The sequence below is a fragment of the Protopterus annectens genome, chromosome 8.part1, assembly GCF_019279795.1.
Source record: "Protopterus annectens isolate FY-2018-M chromosome 8.part1, PAN1.0, whole genome shotgun sequence".
NCBI classification, from domain to species: Eukaryota; Metazoa; Chordata; order Ceratodontiformes; family Protopteridae; genus Protopterus; species Protopterus annectens.
Window position 1 is genome coordinate 97,240,077 of NC_056742.1, and position 15,400 is coordinate 97,255,476.

The 15,400-nt window shown below is 45.2% G+C and overlaps 1 protein-coding gene across 2 annotated transcripts in view; it reads left to right on the forward strand.

Annotated features, from left to right (window-relative positions):
• The window catches only part of RNF166 (ring finger protein 166), a 341,673-nt gene that overhangs the window by 51,563 nt on the left and 274,710 nt on the right, over positions 1–15,400 (forward strand). For both annotated transcript variants that reach the window (XM_044081706.1, XM_044081707.1), the window contains exon 2: positions 2,909–3,065. In XM_044081706.1, coding sequence (XP_043937641.1) covers positions 2,909–3,065 — 157 coding nt within the window. The remainder of the gene's footprint in view (positions 1–2,908; positions 3,066–15,400) is intronic.

Genomic DNA, 15,400 nt, shown 5'->3' on the forward strand with positions numbered 1-15,400 from the left:
AAACAACATTGGATGGTGATATGTTAAGGGTTGTGTTAATGTGTGGACATTGTACCTTTTGTAAATATGTTGTGCAGACAGTAGCAATATGTCCAAGATTTTTGATATTCTAATTTTTGGGAATTGCAGTACAGATTGGGTGGTTTATTTAGTTACATATCCTTGTTGTGCTTTCTACATAGGACAAACATCATGACCTTTTAGAATGAGGCTTTCGGAGCATTTAAGTGACATTAGGAGTAAACACATGTCCAGTGCACTCTATAAGCACACTATAAAACACTATGGCACTTTTTAGGTTAATATTATTGATATGATTGTAGGTAATAGGACTGCAAAGGTTGGTTGGCATGACATGTTAAGAAAAAAACGTGGATTATCAGACTAGGGGGTTTATTTTCGGTAGGTGTGAATGAGCATGTTTAATTTCTTAATTACTTTTATAGGGGTGGATCAAATCATTGTGATTATATGTATTTAAACGTGTTGTGATGGTGCTTTTTTGTATTACACACTGATGAAACTGGTTTGTGTTTTTTGTGTGTCATATGACCACACAATGTATCTATTTAGGCTGTTGCCTTATTAATAAGTTTCTGATTCTCTCTCACTTTGAGTGCTGAAACTCTTGTTTTTTTCCCCTTCTCCAAACCATGCCTGCATCCTTGTCCCAGCTCTTTCTTACCCATTCAGCTAACCTCACCCAGATCTTCACTCATTAATACTCTCCAATTCTTTTAGTAACTGACCTTTTAAGATAGCATGGTATAGTCCATTTCCTTTTCCCCAAAATGTTCAGCCCATATAAGTGTGTTAATTATTTCCCCTTCATTTGGGTGTTCCATAAAAGTCTTGGACTTCTTTTTCAGCTCCTGACCATTCTGTTGTGGACTGCATTTCTAAAATTTTGATCCTCACTGGATATTGTTTCATTTATTTGACTACCATCTTTTATTTTCATTCTTGACCGATTCTTGTCTCGTTTCCCTTGAGGTCTGTAAATCCCTCTTCCAGTGAACTTTTTGCATCTGGACCCTCTATTTGAGAACCAGTTCTCTCTTATAGCTTACTATTCATCTTGGGGGAAAAAAAGCTTAAATTTCCTACATTCAGATTCCCTTACTCCACAGACCTGAAGTACATGTCCTGGAAGACCATCAGTACTTCAGCCAGGAGACTATCTAAGTTGCCAGTTCTTTTCATAGCCCCTTATTTTAGTGTTCCATAAAGCTAAGGTGAAGCTTGGAACTAATACTTTTATGGTTAAGATGGCCACAGAGTCTAATTAAACAAAGCCGTAAACCTGCCAATTTATTTCCCAACTGTTCAAATAATAAGGAAAATTTATTTCACTGTATGGCATGTTCACAGGTTCTGTACAAGTAGGACCAGATCTGTACAGGGCAACCAAGTCTTTATTTTTATGGTTAAGAACCAAGTTGGGCCAAAAGGTTTACAAGCAAAGCCTTTCCAGATTTTAGTATGCTGCACAGAATTTTGAGAGGTAACATATGGTAAAGTCCAAGGGCTCATTCTGCCAGTCCAGTGGCTGTCTGTAATGCTGCTTTGGGCAATATATGTAAAGCATCACTGTGGTATTCCTTTAGCACCTTTGCAGGGTACTTTGAGCTGAATGTGATCCCTAGATCTTGGTATGAATTTAGAGATGGTGTGTTCCTTTGAGGATGTCTGTCCTGGAAGATTAGCTAGCAACTCTCCCATGCTTGTTACAGAGGAAGGACTGCCCCCTTACAAATCTGAGGACTGTCTTCCGTACGCCCATTCTCCATCTCCATCTTTGGTGTAAGTTATTTGTTCCCTTCTTTCTCTCTTAACTTTTCTTTGCTGCTACAGCTCTGAAACAGATCACAGAGTACAGCATGTTTGTCGCAAGATGGGAAAGAGAAGGATTCCAGGAAGCTTGGAAAAAATTGCTAGCATGTAACTTGTTGCATCAACTGTCCTGTTGGTTCTGGGGCAGTTTTTGTTTACAGATTTGTTATGTTCATAGGTTCATAGGTTCATAGGTTCATACTAGGCTATCTGCCCAAGGGCATTTATAAGCCTAGCCCATAGTTATGTGGCTTTCGCCACCCCTTTAGTTTGAATAAAAACTATGCCTATCATTTTGCTGTGCCTCTGTCAAGCAGTGATGCTGAAGTAATCCCTGGGGTATATCTGCAATCTCCCATCCATTGGTCAAGATTCCTCTTGAACAAGACCAGAGAGGTGCTCTGCCTCACATGTACCGGGATTTTGTTCCACAGCATAGGGAGTCTCTGGGTGATGAATCTGTCCCTCCAGCACGTTCTATTTATAACCGTGTCAAGGTTTAAGTCTCCCGCCCTTGTGGTTCTGAGGGATCTAGATTTTTTGAGGTGAAGCATATTCATCAAATCTGGGTTTGACATGGCCTTATATGTCAGGCACAGGTCACCTCTGAGCAAGCGGTATGAGACTGAATAGAGCTGGAGTTCTTTCAGTCGGGCAGCATAAGACATATTAAGTATATAGCTCATTCCTTACCTTCTTTTATTTTTTCCCAATTTATTTATTTTTAGCAAGATAAAATCTGTACACCTTGGGTACTTTTCTAAAGAGGTAAAACTTCTGTTTTTTCTTAAGCTTTTTTGCCTTTTATAGCTTTTGTGGCAGAATCACAAGACTCTCTCAAAGGCCAGCTGGGTAATGCAGCCCGGGTAGCCTGTATTTTAAAGGAGGGACTTTGAACTCCCATTTTGTATGAAAAATATTGCATTATGTATTTTCTCTCCTTTTTCTGCTACCTTACAAATAGGGTTGGTTGCTTGAAATTTAAGTTCACATTGGTGGTATTTTAGACTTCTGATTTTTTTGCAGCCACGAATTAACATTTTTTTAATTATCATGAATTTATATTTTTTCTTAGGTTCTGTGGAGAATGTTTGCAGCCGTGCCTTCAGGTACCATCCCCCCTTTGCCCACTCTGTCGAATGCCGTTTGACCCTAAAAAAGTGGATAAAGCTTCTAATGTGGATAAGCAGCTTTCATGCTATAAATCTCCCTGTAGAGGATGCAGTAAGAAGGTAGGCTGAAGCACTTTGAATTTTTTGTCTGTCAAAACTGAGTGCTGATAACTGCTTGCTTCTGTAATGTCCTCGTATATGGTTTGCAGAGCATCTATTATAAATGTGATGGGTAAAAAATTAGTTAGAATGAATGTAGAGCAATGACCATGATTGTGAAAGAGTTTATAGGAAATGTTTCTAGGAAGTGAGACTGTAGTTAAAATTGGTAAGACCTTCCTTTGTTAGAAGGGAAGCTAAAGTAGAAATACTGAGTGCTTATTTACTTTTATCAGGAAGTATCACTGAGCAGAACATGGGAATTTAATTATGTGCAGTTGTAACAGCAAAGCTGTGTATTCAGTGCAGCATAGTCTTTGGTGGCATACAGATAACTGGTGGGTAAAAAGATGGGGCTGTAGGTCAACGCACCTTGAAAACAAAATAACATAGGCCATATAGAGTCAAAAATATAATGGTTTGTGGAGTAGAAAGGCATCTCTTATTCAAGCACAAGGGGAATTTTTTAGTCTGAAATGGAAAAAAGGTATCCTGTATTATTTTTAAGCAGATGTGTGAAATACTGCTGTATACAGTGAACATAATTCATACCGCTCAACTGTCCAGATTTTTACGTCATAATTTTGGTCTCTCCCTCAAAGTTTGTGTTGTTCTGGTAAATTATTGAGGATTGTAGCCACTAAACCAGTGAAACATTTGAGTTTCAGAACTGAGAGCATTACAAAATGCTAATGCAAAAACGTTTAGTTATGTACTTAACCATAACGATAGATGTATGGGATCCATCTTGCCTACATTCTTGACAGATGGGCTCTGACTCTGCCTATACTAAAGCACGAAGTCTCTTATTGGCTGGGCCAACCCCATATCCCGGGATGCACCACGCTCAAACCCCCAGATCTTGTTTGCCCCACAAAAAACTCATCCACAAGCACCAAACCAACCAGAAAAACAAGGCAGGAGAGGACAAATAATACTTCCTGGAAACCTCAACAACAGAGTTTCCTCCAGATCCAATAGGTAGGGGGAAGGAGGCTGGTTATGTAAGAATGTAGGCGAGATGGATCCCATACATCTATCGTTATGGTAAGTACATAACTAAAAGATGTAGTGAGTTCCTGTCTTGCCTACATTCTTGACAGATGGGACAGGGTCCCTAGCACCTTTATCCTGGGAGGCTCACTGGAAGACACTCCTGAGCACTGTGGAACAAAGGACGCCCGATCCCTGGATGCCACATCTAATTTGTAATGAGAAATAAAGGTATGTGGAGAAGCCCAAGTGGCTGACGCACATATTTCATCCACAGACAGTCTGGCGTGGAAGGCCACTGAAGTTGCCATGGCCCTAGTAGAATGAGCTCTAACTGGAAATGGGAGGTCCCTCCCTGTTGATGTATAAATAAATGAAATGGAATCCCTGCTCCATCTGGCAATAGTGGACTTAGTCACTGCTTTGCCAATTCTGTTGTCCGCAAAGGCCACAAACAACTGGTCTGACTTCCTGTGCTGTTGTGTCCTGTCTAGGTAAAACCTCAGTTGTCTATGCACATCCAACTGATGAAGTCTGTATTCTGCTTCACCGGAAAAATTTGGAAATAAAACTGGTAGCTCTATAGATTGTTGCAGACAAAGAGCAGAGGAAACCTTAGGAAGGAAAGACAGGTTCAACCGTAGGGAGACTCTATCGTTATGAAAGATCAGATAAGGAGCTTTGATAGAGAGGGCTTGAATCTCTGAAACCCTTCTGGCTGATGTAATAAGCTACCAAGAAGGCGGTCTTCCAAGATAAGAACTTTGTCACAAGTGGCCGCGGCTCGAAGGGAGGAGACGTCAAGGCTCGTAGAACCACATTGAGATCCCATGGCAATACAGGTTGTGACACCGGGGGGCGAAGTAACCAAGCTCCCTTGAAGAAGGCCTTGCACAATTTATGACTCATGAGCGAGGGCTCAAAGGCAACATGGTAGTTAAAAATAGCTGCCAATTGTACTTTGTGTGGAGACAGCGGAACCCTGTTGAAAAAGTGTTGCCAGAAACTCTAGTATTGCCGAAACCGGGGCTGTCCGAGGGTCAAGGTTGTGCCGCTGGGCCCAAACGGCAAACCTCTTCCATTTATTGGAATGTAGCTCCTTAGTGGAGGCCTTGTGGGAAGAGGACAGGATCCGGACCACCTGCTGCAAGAGGATATGCTGTCTGACTAAGGTCGGAAGTGGAGCAGCCAAGCCGCTAGCTTGAGAGTCCGCAGAGAAGGATGGGGCTGACCCGAACTCAGGGTCAGGAGGTCTGGAATTGGATCCAGAATCCAAGGATCCTCCGCCGCATACTTCCGGAGGAAGGGAAACCAAACTTGGCGGGGCCAGTGTGGAGCGTTCAGAATCATGCTGCTTCCCAAGCGGGTCGCCTTCTGAATCACCTTTGGTAGTAGAGGGACCGGTGGGAAGGCGTAGAGTAGACCGGAAGGCCAATTGTGGACTAGAGTGTCCCTGGGCGACTCCCCTGGAGGGGGAATCCGGGAGAAGAAGTTGCTGCACTTCGCATTCCAGGGGCTGGTGAAAAGGTCGCAGCAGGGAAAACCCCACTTGGAGAAAATGCGAGCCGCTACTTGGTTGTTTAGGGACCACTCGTGAGGCATCAGAATAACTCTGCTCAGCCTGTCTACTATCATATTGCTTCCCAGAGGTTCCTGGTAGCTACGCACATTCCAGGGAAGTCCAATCGCCCATTGCCACACTCTCAAGGCTTCTCTGCAAAGGGGGTAAGACCTGGTTCCTCCCTTTTTGTTTAGGTACCAAACCACTGCCATATTGTCTGAGAAAACCACGATGGTACTCTTGGGAAGAGAGGTGTGCAGTGCCTGCAACACTAAGAGCACTGCCCTCATTTCCAGCACATTGATGTGTAAGTGGGTTTCGTGATCCTGCCACGTGCCTTGGACCGTCTTGCCCAGATAATGCCCCCCCAACCCTATCTGGGAGGCGTCCGTGGTCACTGTGGCAACAGGAGGGGGGAACAGAATGACCTCCCTTGATTCAGGTTGGAAGGGAGGAGCCACCACCGAAGATCCCGCCGGCAGGATTCTGTAAGTAGAATCGGGTGGGATAGCGGTAGTTCTTGGTATGGGTCGACAGGAGCCACTGAAGAACTCGCATGTGCAGTCTTGCCAGAGGGACTAGAAGAATGGAGGCGGCCATCGATCCTAAAAGCTGAAGAATCATCCTGGCTGGGGCTTTCCGTCGGGGCAGCAAGGCTAGTACTTGGTCCTGTAATATCCTTATCCTCTCTGTTGGTAGAAATGCTCGCATCTCTACAGAGTCTAGCTCTGCGTCTATAAAGGCAACACACTGTGATGGTAGCAATACAGATTTTTCCCAGTTGAATGTGATTCCTAACAAATGACCCAACTGGATGGTGGCACACATGGCTAGTGAGGAGATGCCTGGTGGGGGCGGAGAGGAGCCAGTCGTCTAGATATGGAAACATCTGGAATCCCAGATGTCTCAGGTGAGCCGTCACCACTGCCAGACATTTGGTAAACACCCTGGGGGCTGTGGTGAGACCAAAGGGCAGGGGGGGCTGTGGTGAGACCAAAGGGCAGGGCCCGGAACTGGAAGTGACTGGCTCTCAGGTGGAAGCGTAAGTGAATCCTGGACGCTCGGTTTATCTTGATATGATAGTAAGCGTCCTTGAGGTCGATGGAGCACATCCATACTCCTTTTTCCAGCAATGGGAAAATGGACTGTAATGTGACCATCCGGAACTTGGACTTTTTTACGAAACGGTTTAGGTGGCTGAGATCCAGGATGGGTCTCAAGTCCCCTGTTTTTTTGGGCACCAAAAATAACCTTGAGTAAGTTCCTAATCCGGTCTGGTCTGCGAGGACTGGCTGGATGACTCCCTTTTCGAGCAGCTTTGCGACCTCTATAGCTGCTTGATCCCGCTGACTGGGTGGCACGTCCGGGATTCTCCTTGAAGGTGGAGGGGGACGGATAAAGGGAATGGTGTAACCTCCGGCGATGATACGAAGCACCCACTAATCCTGGGTGATGGAACCCCAGGCCCTTGGATGCTCCGAAAATCGACCCCCGACTGGCTCCGGAGACACACAGTCGGGCCGTCCCTCAGGGACGTTGGAAGGAGGAACCACGAAAAGATTCGCGGTCTCCTGTGTTGTGGGGGCCTCCGCTGCCTCTAGGGCGATGTCTTCCAGAATAGTTCCCCCTTCTCTGCCTCTGTGAGGGGGGTCACTTTGATGGGCAGGGAAAGACTTTTGGGACTTCCTGAACCATATCTTTCCTCCCCTCTGAGCCTTGGGATAAGGTCTCGAAGGGAGTGAAAAACGGGCCCCAACGGCAGACAAAGTCTTGCCCTCCTGCTCGCATCTAGTGAGTGTGTCTTTTTCACCTTGGGTCCAAAAAGAGAGGACCCGTCGAATGGAGCGTCTGTGAAAGAAGACTTGAAAACCTCCGCAAAGTGACACAAGCACATCCAGGCTTGCCTCCTAAGGGCTACGCCTGAACTCGCTGCCCTACTCGCCCCTTTGGCTGCATAAGATATGAGCCTCATGGACGAGTTTATAATAGACAAAAGGGTAGACAGCTGGGCGTTGACAGACTGCGTCAATGCCTCAGGCATGTTACCCGAAAGGGTATCCCCTAACTCCTTAATGAGATCCCTTTGGAGCCTCGTAAAATGACATAAATAATTCAGCGACCTCAAGGTAAATGTCGCTGAAGTCAGGGTATGCTTCCCGTACCTATCCATGCTCCTGGACTCCTTGTTAGGAGGATGGATAGACGTAGACACCTCTGCCACATCTTGCTGGGTAGCAGACGCCACCACCATAGCATCTACCGGAACTCCCTTGGTTAGGAATTCTTTACCAGGGGGTGCGGATAAAAATTTGTTGGGATGAGAGGGAACTGGCTCCACAGAATCAGGATGCTCCCACACCCTTCGACAAATAAGGTCCAGCAATTCATCGAAGGGTGGAGACACCCAGGAGGCGGAGGGCTGAGCTCCGAAGGCCTTGAGGAAGACCGACTCCTCCGCGGAAGGGGTTTTGGATGGCCAGTCGCCCCTCTGTCTCAAGATCTCCAGGACATCAGAGAACGAGACATCGTCAGAGGATGACTTAGGGGACCCTTCCATATCATCAAGGTCGGTGTCCGAGGTGACGGACTCATCCGGGGAGTCTATGTGCTTCCTGTTGCACAATTTTTTCCGGGGTGGCTCTTCAGGCAAGGACTCTGAAAGCTCCTCGGAAAAGGGGGGACCACGCATGGAGGAATCCTCAGGCCTCGGAGCTGCGCTGTCCAAAGATAAGGGGGCACCAGGGGCTCTAGTCGCCCTGTCCAAGGAAGGCATCGCAGATTTCGGTGAAGTCACTAGAGAATTGTCCAGCGCGCTCCTCATCGCCTCGAAGGCGGGCCCACCAGAATCCGAAGAAAGGCCCGGCCGCGAGACCATGACCGGCGTCGGGGTCCCCCTAGCCGAGGCACCAAGTGGGAGACTCTGGGCCGAAAGTAGAGGCCCCAACAAATCCCCCTCGGGCACGGCTGAGGACATCCGAGGGCCGAAACCCCTGGAAGGAACAAAGGGTTGGGGTTGAAGACGGTGCCGACAGACTAGCAGTGGGTCTCGGAACCATCTCAGGGGCTTCACCCGACTCTGCGAGCTCAGTCTCTGACGACACCAAGGTTGTCGGAGGAGGAAAGGACGGTATCGAAAGGGCTGGCTCCGGCCTTTGGGCTGGAGCCGAAAACAATTTGGATAAAACAGGTGACTGAAGGAGCTTCTGGGACCACCCTATCTAAATCAGAGTCTGAAAGTCTGGAGGACCTGGAGGAAACGGACGGGGGCTGACTCCGAGGTAACACTAGGATGTCTACTCCTAATCGGCTCCATAAGAGTCGGAGCCGAGGAGGAGTCGACCAGCACAGAGATGCCCCTCGGCGCCGACTGTTCAGGAGCCGAAATTCTCACCTGCGGCTCCAACGCCAATGGAGCCGAGGCAAACTCGGTTTCGAGGTCCCTATCCTTTGGCTCTGAAACCAATGGGGCCGAGGAAGATGACCCCAACATGGATCCTATTTCCTGTGGCTCCAAAAGCAGTGGAGCTGAGGGAAGAGGACAAGGATTTGGCTCTTTTCTTTGGTGGCTCCGACGGACGTGTCGGAGCCGAAGACTTCTTTTTCTTGGGCTTGGAAGAGGGGGAAGAAATAGCCTCCTCAAAAGCAGGTCTTATTAAACCTCTTAAAATCAACTTATTTTTCCTCTCCTTTAACACACGAGAGGAAAAAGCATGGCAAACACTGCAAGACTCTTGCAAGTGTATAGCCCCTAAGCAATATACACAGATGGCATGGCCATCTGGTAAGGATATTTTATAGCCACATTTTGAACATTTTTTGAAGCCGGACGGCGTATGTTCTCTTTCCTTAGTAGACATACTACAATCACCCAAAACACAAGGATGGGGAAGGGTAGAGCTCTAACTAAAACGCTCAAAGAGATGGAGCAAAGGCCCTCTAACTCAAACTGGCCTAGCCCGCCAAACAAGAGGAATCACACAACAAACAGAAACAAACAACACAATCAATCACAAGGTTAGAAAAGCTATTAAAATAGCTGTTTGGTTATGAAATTTTAAAGCGAAGAGCAAAAATGACCCTAAAAAGCCAAAAACAAAAGGGTACTTAGCCACAGCCAAGTTGAGACCACGTCGTTACTTCAGAAGCGGCAAACGAGATCTGGGGGTTTGAGCGTGGTGCATCCTGGGATAGGGGGTTGGCCCAGCCAATAAGAGACTTTGTGCTTTAGTATAGGCCGAGTCAGAGCTGATTCTCGGCTCCGAGCCCATCTGTCAAGAATGTAGGCGAGAGAGGATCTCACTACATCCTGTTATTCTTGCAATTAAGTTTATAGCAGCTATATTTACAATTGATCCCTGTTTATTGGTCCTTTGCCTCCCCCCCCAATTATTTTTGACTTTGCCCAGAATTCTGCAAGGATTTTGAGTAGTATTCAGCATGTTTGAATAAAGAAAAGGTCTTTGGTGGATGTATTATTACCAGAGAGTATTAAGCATGCAAGCAGTAGTTGAGGCTCACATCTTGCTGGCACAGAATATTTGCAAAGGAACTAGTTGCGTAGAGGTATGCAAAGTGTTCAGTTGCACTGAAATGTTAGATGGCTTGTATTGCTCAGGCTGTGGATTGCATTGCATTACTGAAACTAAGTGGAAATTTCTTACAATTCCAAGAGCAGGATAAGTTATTTCTTACACTTATTTCACTGAACTGCACTTCTGAAACACTTATAATAGTGCTACACGGTTGATCTACTACATTTTGCACTATTATAAAGCTTTTTTATTGTTTCACTGCATTTATGTACTGTTTTATACTGTTTAACTGTATTTTTCATTGCTAGATACTGTTTCATTACTCGAATTGCATGTTTACTGAATTACTTAACTGTAAACTGCTTTTTCATACTGAGAGTTGTAATTTCTGTTTGTGAGTGCTCTATCTGAGCTTTTCTGTGCATTTTTGATTTTTTGAGGTTTCTGTGTTCTACAGCTAGGAACTGTAGTAGTGTGCATTACTATAATTGTCTGTTTACAGTTAAAAGCATTTTCTAGAGTCTGCTTTTGCTCCTTGATCTGTTTAAAACTTTTATTTAGTGGCTACAGCTAGGTGTAATTTTTCCCACCTACCCTCCTTAGTGTTGTGGTGTTCTTATACTTGGTGGCTTTGCAGTTGCCCGTCCATACTGTATATTTGATCTGCAACACTCCTCCCAGTCTAGTGTCATTACTTCATTCAATCTAATAGAGAACATTTGTGAAGGCCAACCCACTCAGATTCTTAATGTTGAATTAACTTCTGTTCCAGCTTTCTCCATTTCCACTTTTACTGAAAAAAAAAAATTCTAAGCTTGCTTCCCCCCTTTCCTGTGGCAGGTCTTGTCCAGATACGGATTTGCTGTGTCCAGGACTGTTTGTGAGCTCCTGAGCCTCCCCCCCCCCACTTAACTAAGGTTAAACTATTCCTGGCACCATAGTCTGTTCTTCAAATTTTCCCTTGTAACTAGCTAGCTTTTAAGTTTTAGCACTCATATCTGTTTCTTTGAGCTCAGCACTTGTTCAGAACTCATTGTAAGCACTAAATAAGTCACAAATTACTACAGCACTCAACTTTCCTCACTTGTCTAGAGGAAAACAGTTTTTAGTACTTAATAAATAAGCACCTATTCAGGCATGTGTAAAGGTCCGCTCCCGGTGTTTTCTCTTGTCTACCTGATGAATCTGGGCATCTTGGGACAATGCAGCAATTGCCTCATGTACACAGACAACACTCTCCTCCTACCATCCAACACTACGACCTGTGAGAGATGCACTTATATAGCCAAACTGGAAGCAAAGCTCTCTTCACCGAAGACTAGACAGTCAAGAGGAGAAGGTAAACACTTTCCCCGCACCACAATCATCACTTAGTCCCTCACAACCTACACCACCAAAACACACACACAGAAGCACAAAACACACACCTACATTCACGGGGGCTTTCCGTAATAACCAGCCCAAACAACAGAGACCTCCCAAGCAGAAATGCAAGCAACCTCCACCCCCAAACACAACCCAAATGACACATAGCCCACATACTCAGTGTGCCCCTCCACTACAGCCCATAAGGCATAATGTACCCAACACTCTAGTCATAGGTGACTCTATAGTCAGGCACACTGATGTTCCACTCACCAGGCTAAACAAGGAAAAAGTTACTGTCAGCTGCCTGTCAGGTGCCAGGATCCCCCACATAACGCATGCACTCAGGTCACTCCACAACAAGTACAAATATGACTCTGTCATTGTCCATGTTGGTGTGAATGACCTGAGACGTACCTCCCCGGACTTCATGAAAAGAGACATGGAGGAGCTCTCCAATCTTGTAGCCCAGGCAGGTGTGACCCTAGCCCCGAGTAGTATCCTGCCATCACCCAGAATGATACCACAGTACAAGGACAAAATGATTGACTTAAACAATTGGCTAAGCTTATGGTGTCATTCTAAGGGAATCCAGTATCGTCTGCCTGGGATGACATAATCGACAGACCACGCTGCTTTGCCAGAGATGGCCTGCACCTGTCGCCCTTGGGATTCTGGATACTGGCAAAGGCTCTTGCCACCCCTATAGTGTCTTTTTTAGAAAAGGTTCAAATGACAAATTCACCGCCGTAACAGGTACAAGCAAGCAAAATCTGAGGGTAATGCTACTCGATGCTAGAAGTCTAAACCTCAAAATGCACTCACTAGAGGCACTCCTTAAAATGGAGAACATTGACATCTGTGCAGTGACAGGGACCTGGTTCAAAGCTCCAGAGAGCAGCCCTGCATTACCAGGCTATAATTCATACCACACTTTTCGGCCACTAAACCCGGACCGAAACACTAAAGGTGGAGGCGTGTCCATATTTATTAAGGATATCCACACCTCCAAGCTAGTTGCTCAGCATAATGCATCCGAGATTATCCAAGTTTAACTAACTCTGGGCAAAACCGCAATCCAGATTGTAGCTTGCTAGAGATCTCCCACCATGCCCCAGGATTCCCACTCCTCTTTTCTTGATACACTGGAAAATATAAAGGTACAACCCAACACTCTAATAATGGGTGATTTCCACTACCCTACCATTAACTGGGAAAACTACTCCTGTACCAACTCTCTTGCTCAACGTTTTCTGGAAATCATCAATTCCAACGCCTAGGATCAACTTATCCAGATCCCCACCAGGGGCAGCAATATCCTAGATCTGGTCATCACCAACATGGGTGACCGGTGTTCCACACCAGAGGTCAGCTCCTCATTGGTCAGATCTGACCACAAGCTAATCACCCTAGACATACATATCCTGCTCCCACCCCCCATTAGGAAAACAACCGTAACAAATTTCTCCAAAGCCAACTTCACGCTTCTTAAGACAGAAGTGACAAACTTCACAACACCCATGCAGATGGACAGTAGAGGTACGACTGCTGAATCCTACACAAATGCACTTTATAAGCACTTACACGAGTGCATGGATCGTGCTATCCCTAACAGAACCAAGATGCTATCCTCCAAAAAAAGGAAGCCAGTCTGGTGGTCTTCTGTCATAAACAAACTTTACAACAGAAGAAAGAAACTGTTGCAAAAAAAAAAAAAAAAAAAAAGGGTAAAATCCCACGATTGGAGGAACTCCCTGGTCAGCCTCCGTAAGAAACTGAGATCCCTCATAAAATCCTCCAAAGCTAGTTATGAAAACAAAATCACCACTGATTTTAAAGACAACCACAAAGCATTCTATAGCTATGTCAAGAATCTCAATGGCAACACTCAGATCTGCTCTGAGTTATAGCACAATGACACTAAATATACAGAACCAACTGATATGCCAACATCCTGGCAGATAGGTTCAGTGCTAACTTTACTTCCCTCTGATCCCCTAAAGGCCCCAACTTTATACGGGAAGAATGCAAAGTTCCTGTAATCATGGCTGCACAGGTAAAAATCTCACTCTCCAAAGCCAAGGACACAGCATCCATGGGACCTGACAACATCCCAGGCTGCCTTCTACATGAACTACAGAATGAACTGGCACCCCACCTAAGTACCATGTTCAATCATAGCCTCACCTCAGGCTTTGTGCCCATTGAATGGCGCACCGTGACGGTTATCCCACTCCACAAAGCGGGGGCCACAACAGACCCTGGGAATTACTGCCCCATTAGCCTGACGAGCCTGGTCTGCAAGGCCATGGAACGTATCATCATGGAACTCATAAACAAAGACATTGGAGATCTCCAAACTCTGGACCCCACACAGTTTGGGTTTGTAAAAGGCAGATAGTGTCTCCTAAACCTGATAGACTTCTTTGAAGTAGTCACCAAAGCCATAGATGAGGGTAAGGTAGTTCACACAGCCTATCTAGATCTCGCCAAGACGTTCAACACCATCCCCCACTCTGGAATTATAGATAAAATCACTAAACTAGGTATAAATCCCTATGTCACAAGATGGGTTGCCAATTTGCTTACTGACAGAACCCACACTGAAAGTAGCAGACTCCAAATCAGACTTCAGACCAGTGACAAGTGGAGTACCACAGGGTTCAGTCCTGGGTCCTCTCCTGATAAGTTTCATCTGCAAAGCCATGCAATGTATTATAACTAACCTTCAGTGACTGCTGGTGACTTCAAATCAAAGTGGGGCTGCAGGAGACAGCTGAATGGGTGGGGCTGCAGGAGACAGCTGAATGGGTGGGGTCAATGAGAAGGGGTGCGACCAACTAGAAAGGGTGCGACCAACTAGAAAGGGGAGGAGCTATGCTCAAAACCACAAAAACTAACTTTAATTAAATACGCTGCCCTGGGTGCCACACCGTCATTATGAGAGCCAAATCAAGACAAAAATAAGTGTAGAATAATAAAAATATTTAAATGCATTGGCTGCATGACCGCTTACTTAATATCTAGATGGAAACAAAAGGTTGTGAAGCATGAAAAAATAAATTACTTTTTAAATACATTACTGGAATGCCAGTCAAAATCAAGTATAAGAAAAACAAGCAGCACTCAACTCAAACCACTTCTCCTTGCACTGCATTTCTAATTATAAATTATATTCAGCTTTATTAAAGTACCAAGTAACATGCTGAAAGTAGAAATCTCTGTGATGCCCCCACTTGTAAAAATGTTTATCCAAAAAAGACCTGCTGCCTGACAACTATCTACTTGTTTCATGGGGTAAACATGATCAAAGTAAAAAATGAAAAGCAAACAAGAAACAAGCTCAAGATACATTGCTTAAAGAATTACTGTACAGGTTATGGACCACGCATGTTTGGCATTCTGTTTAGTTTACGAGTAAAGCCTGTAGAGGTGACTGGAAGTCTCCAACAAGTGTAATGAGCTTTTTAAAATAATGTAATCCTGTCCTTCAATACCCAAGACTTATACATTATCTAGTAAGTATTCTCTGCATGGCAACAACAGAAAGGCTTTCAATGTTGGCAATTCTTCAACAGTGTGCTTATTAAAGCTTAGTTGCATCTTGCGATCTCAGACAAGCTTATCTTATGGTCATTAAAGCATTGCTACTTAAACACAGAGCAACGGGCACTTTCTGAGTAATAAGCATAAATCAACAGTACAAAAATATGACAGAAACCAGACCATTCTGCAAAATCAAGGACAGATGAAAAGCCACTGTAGTACTTGTGTCTACCCTGGATGGGGGGACACTCTGCACATGTTACATTGCATCCTTGCCTTGCTTGGACACATCCAGAGTC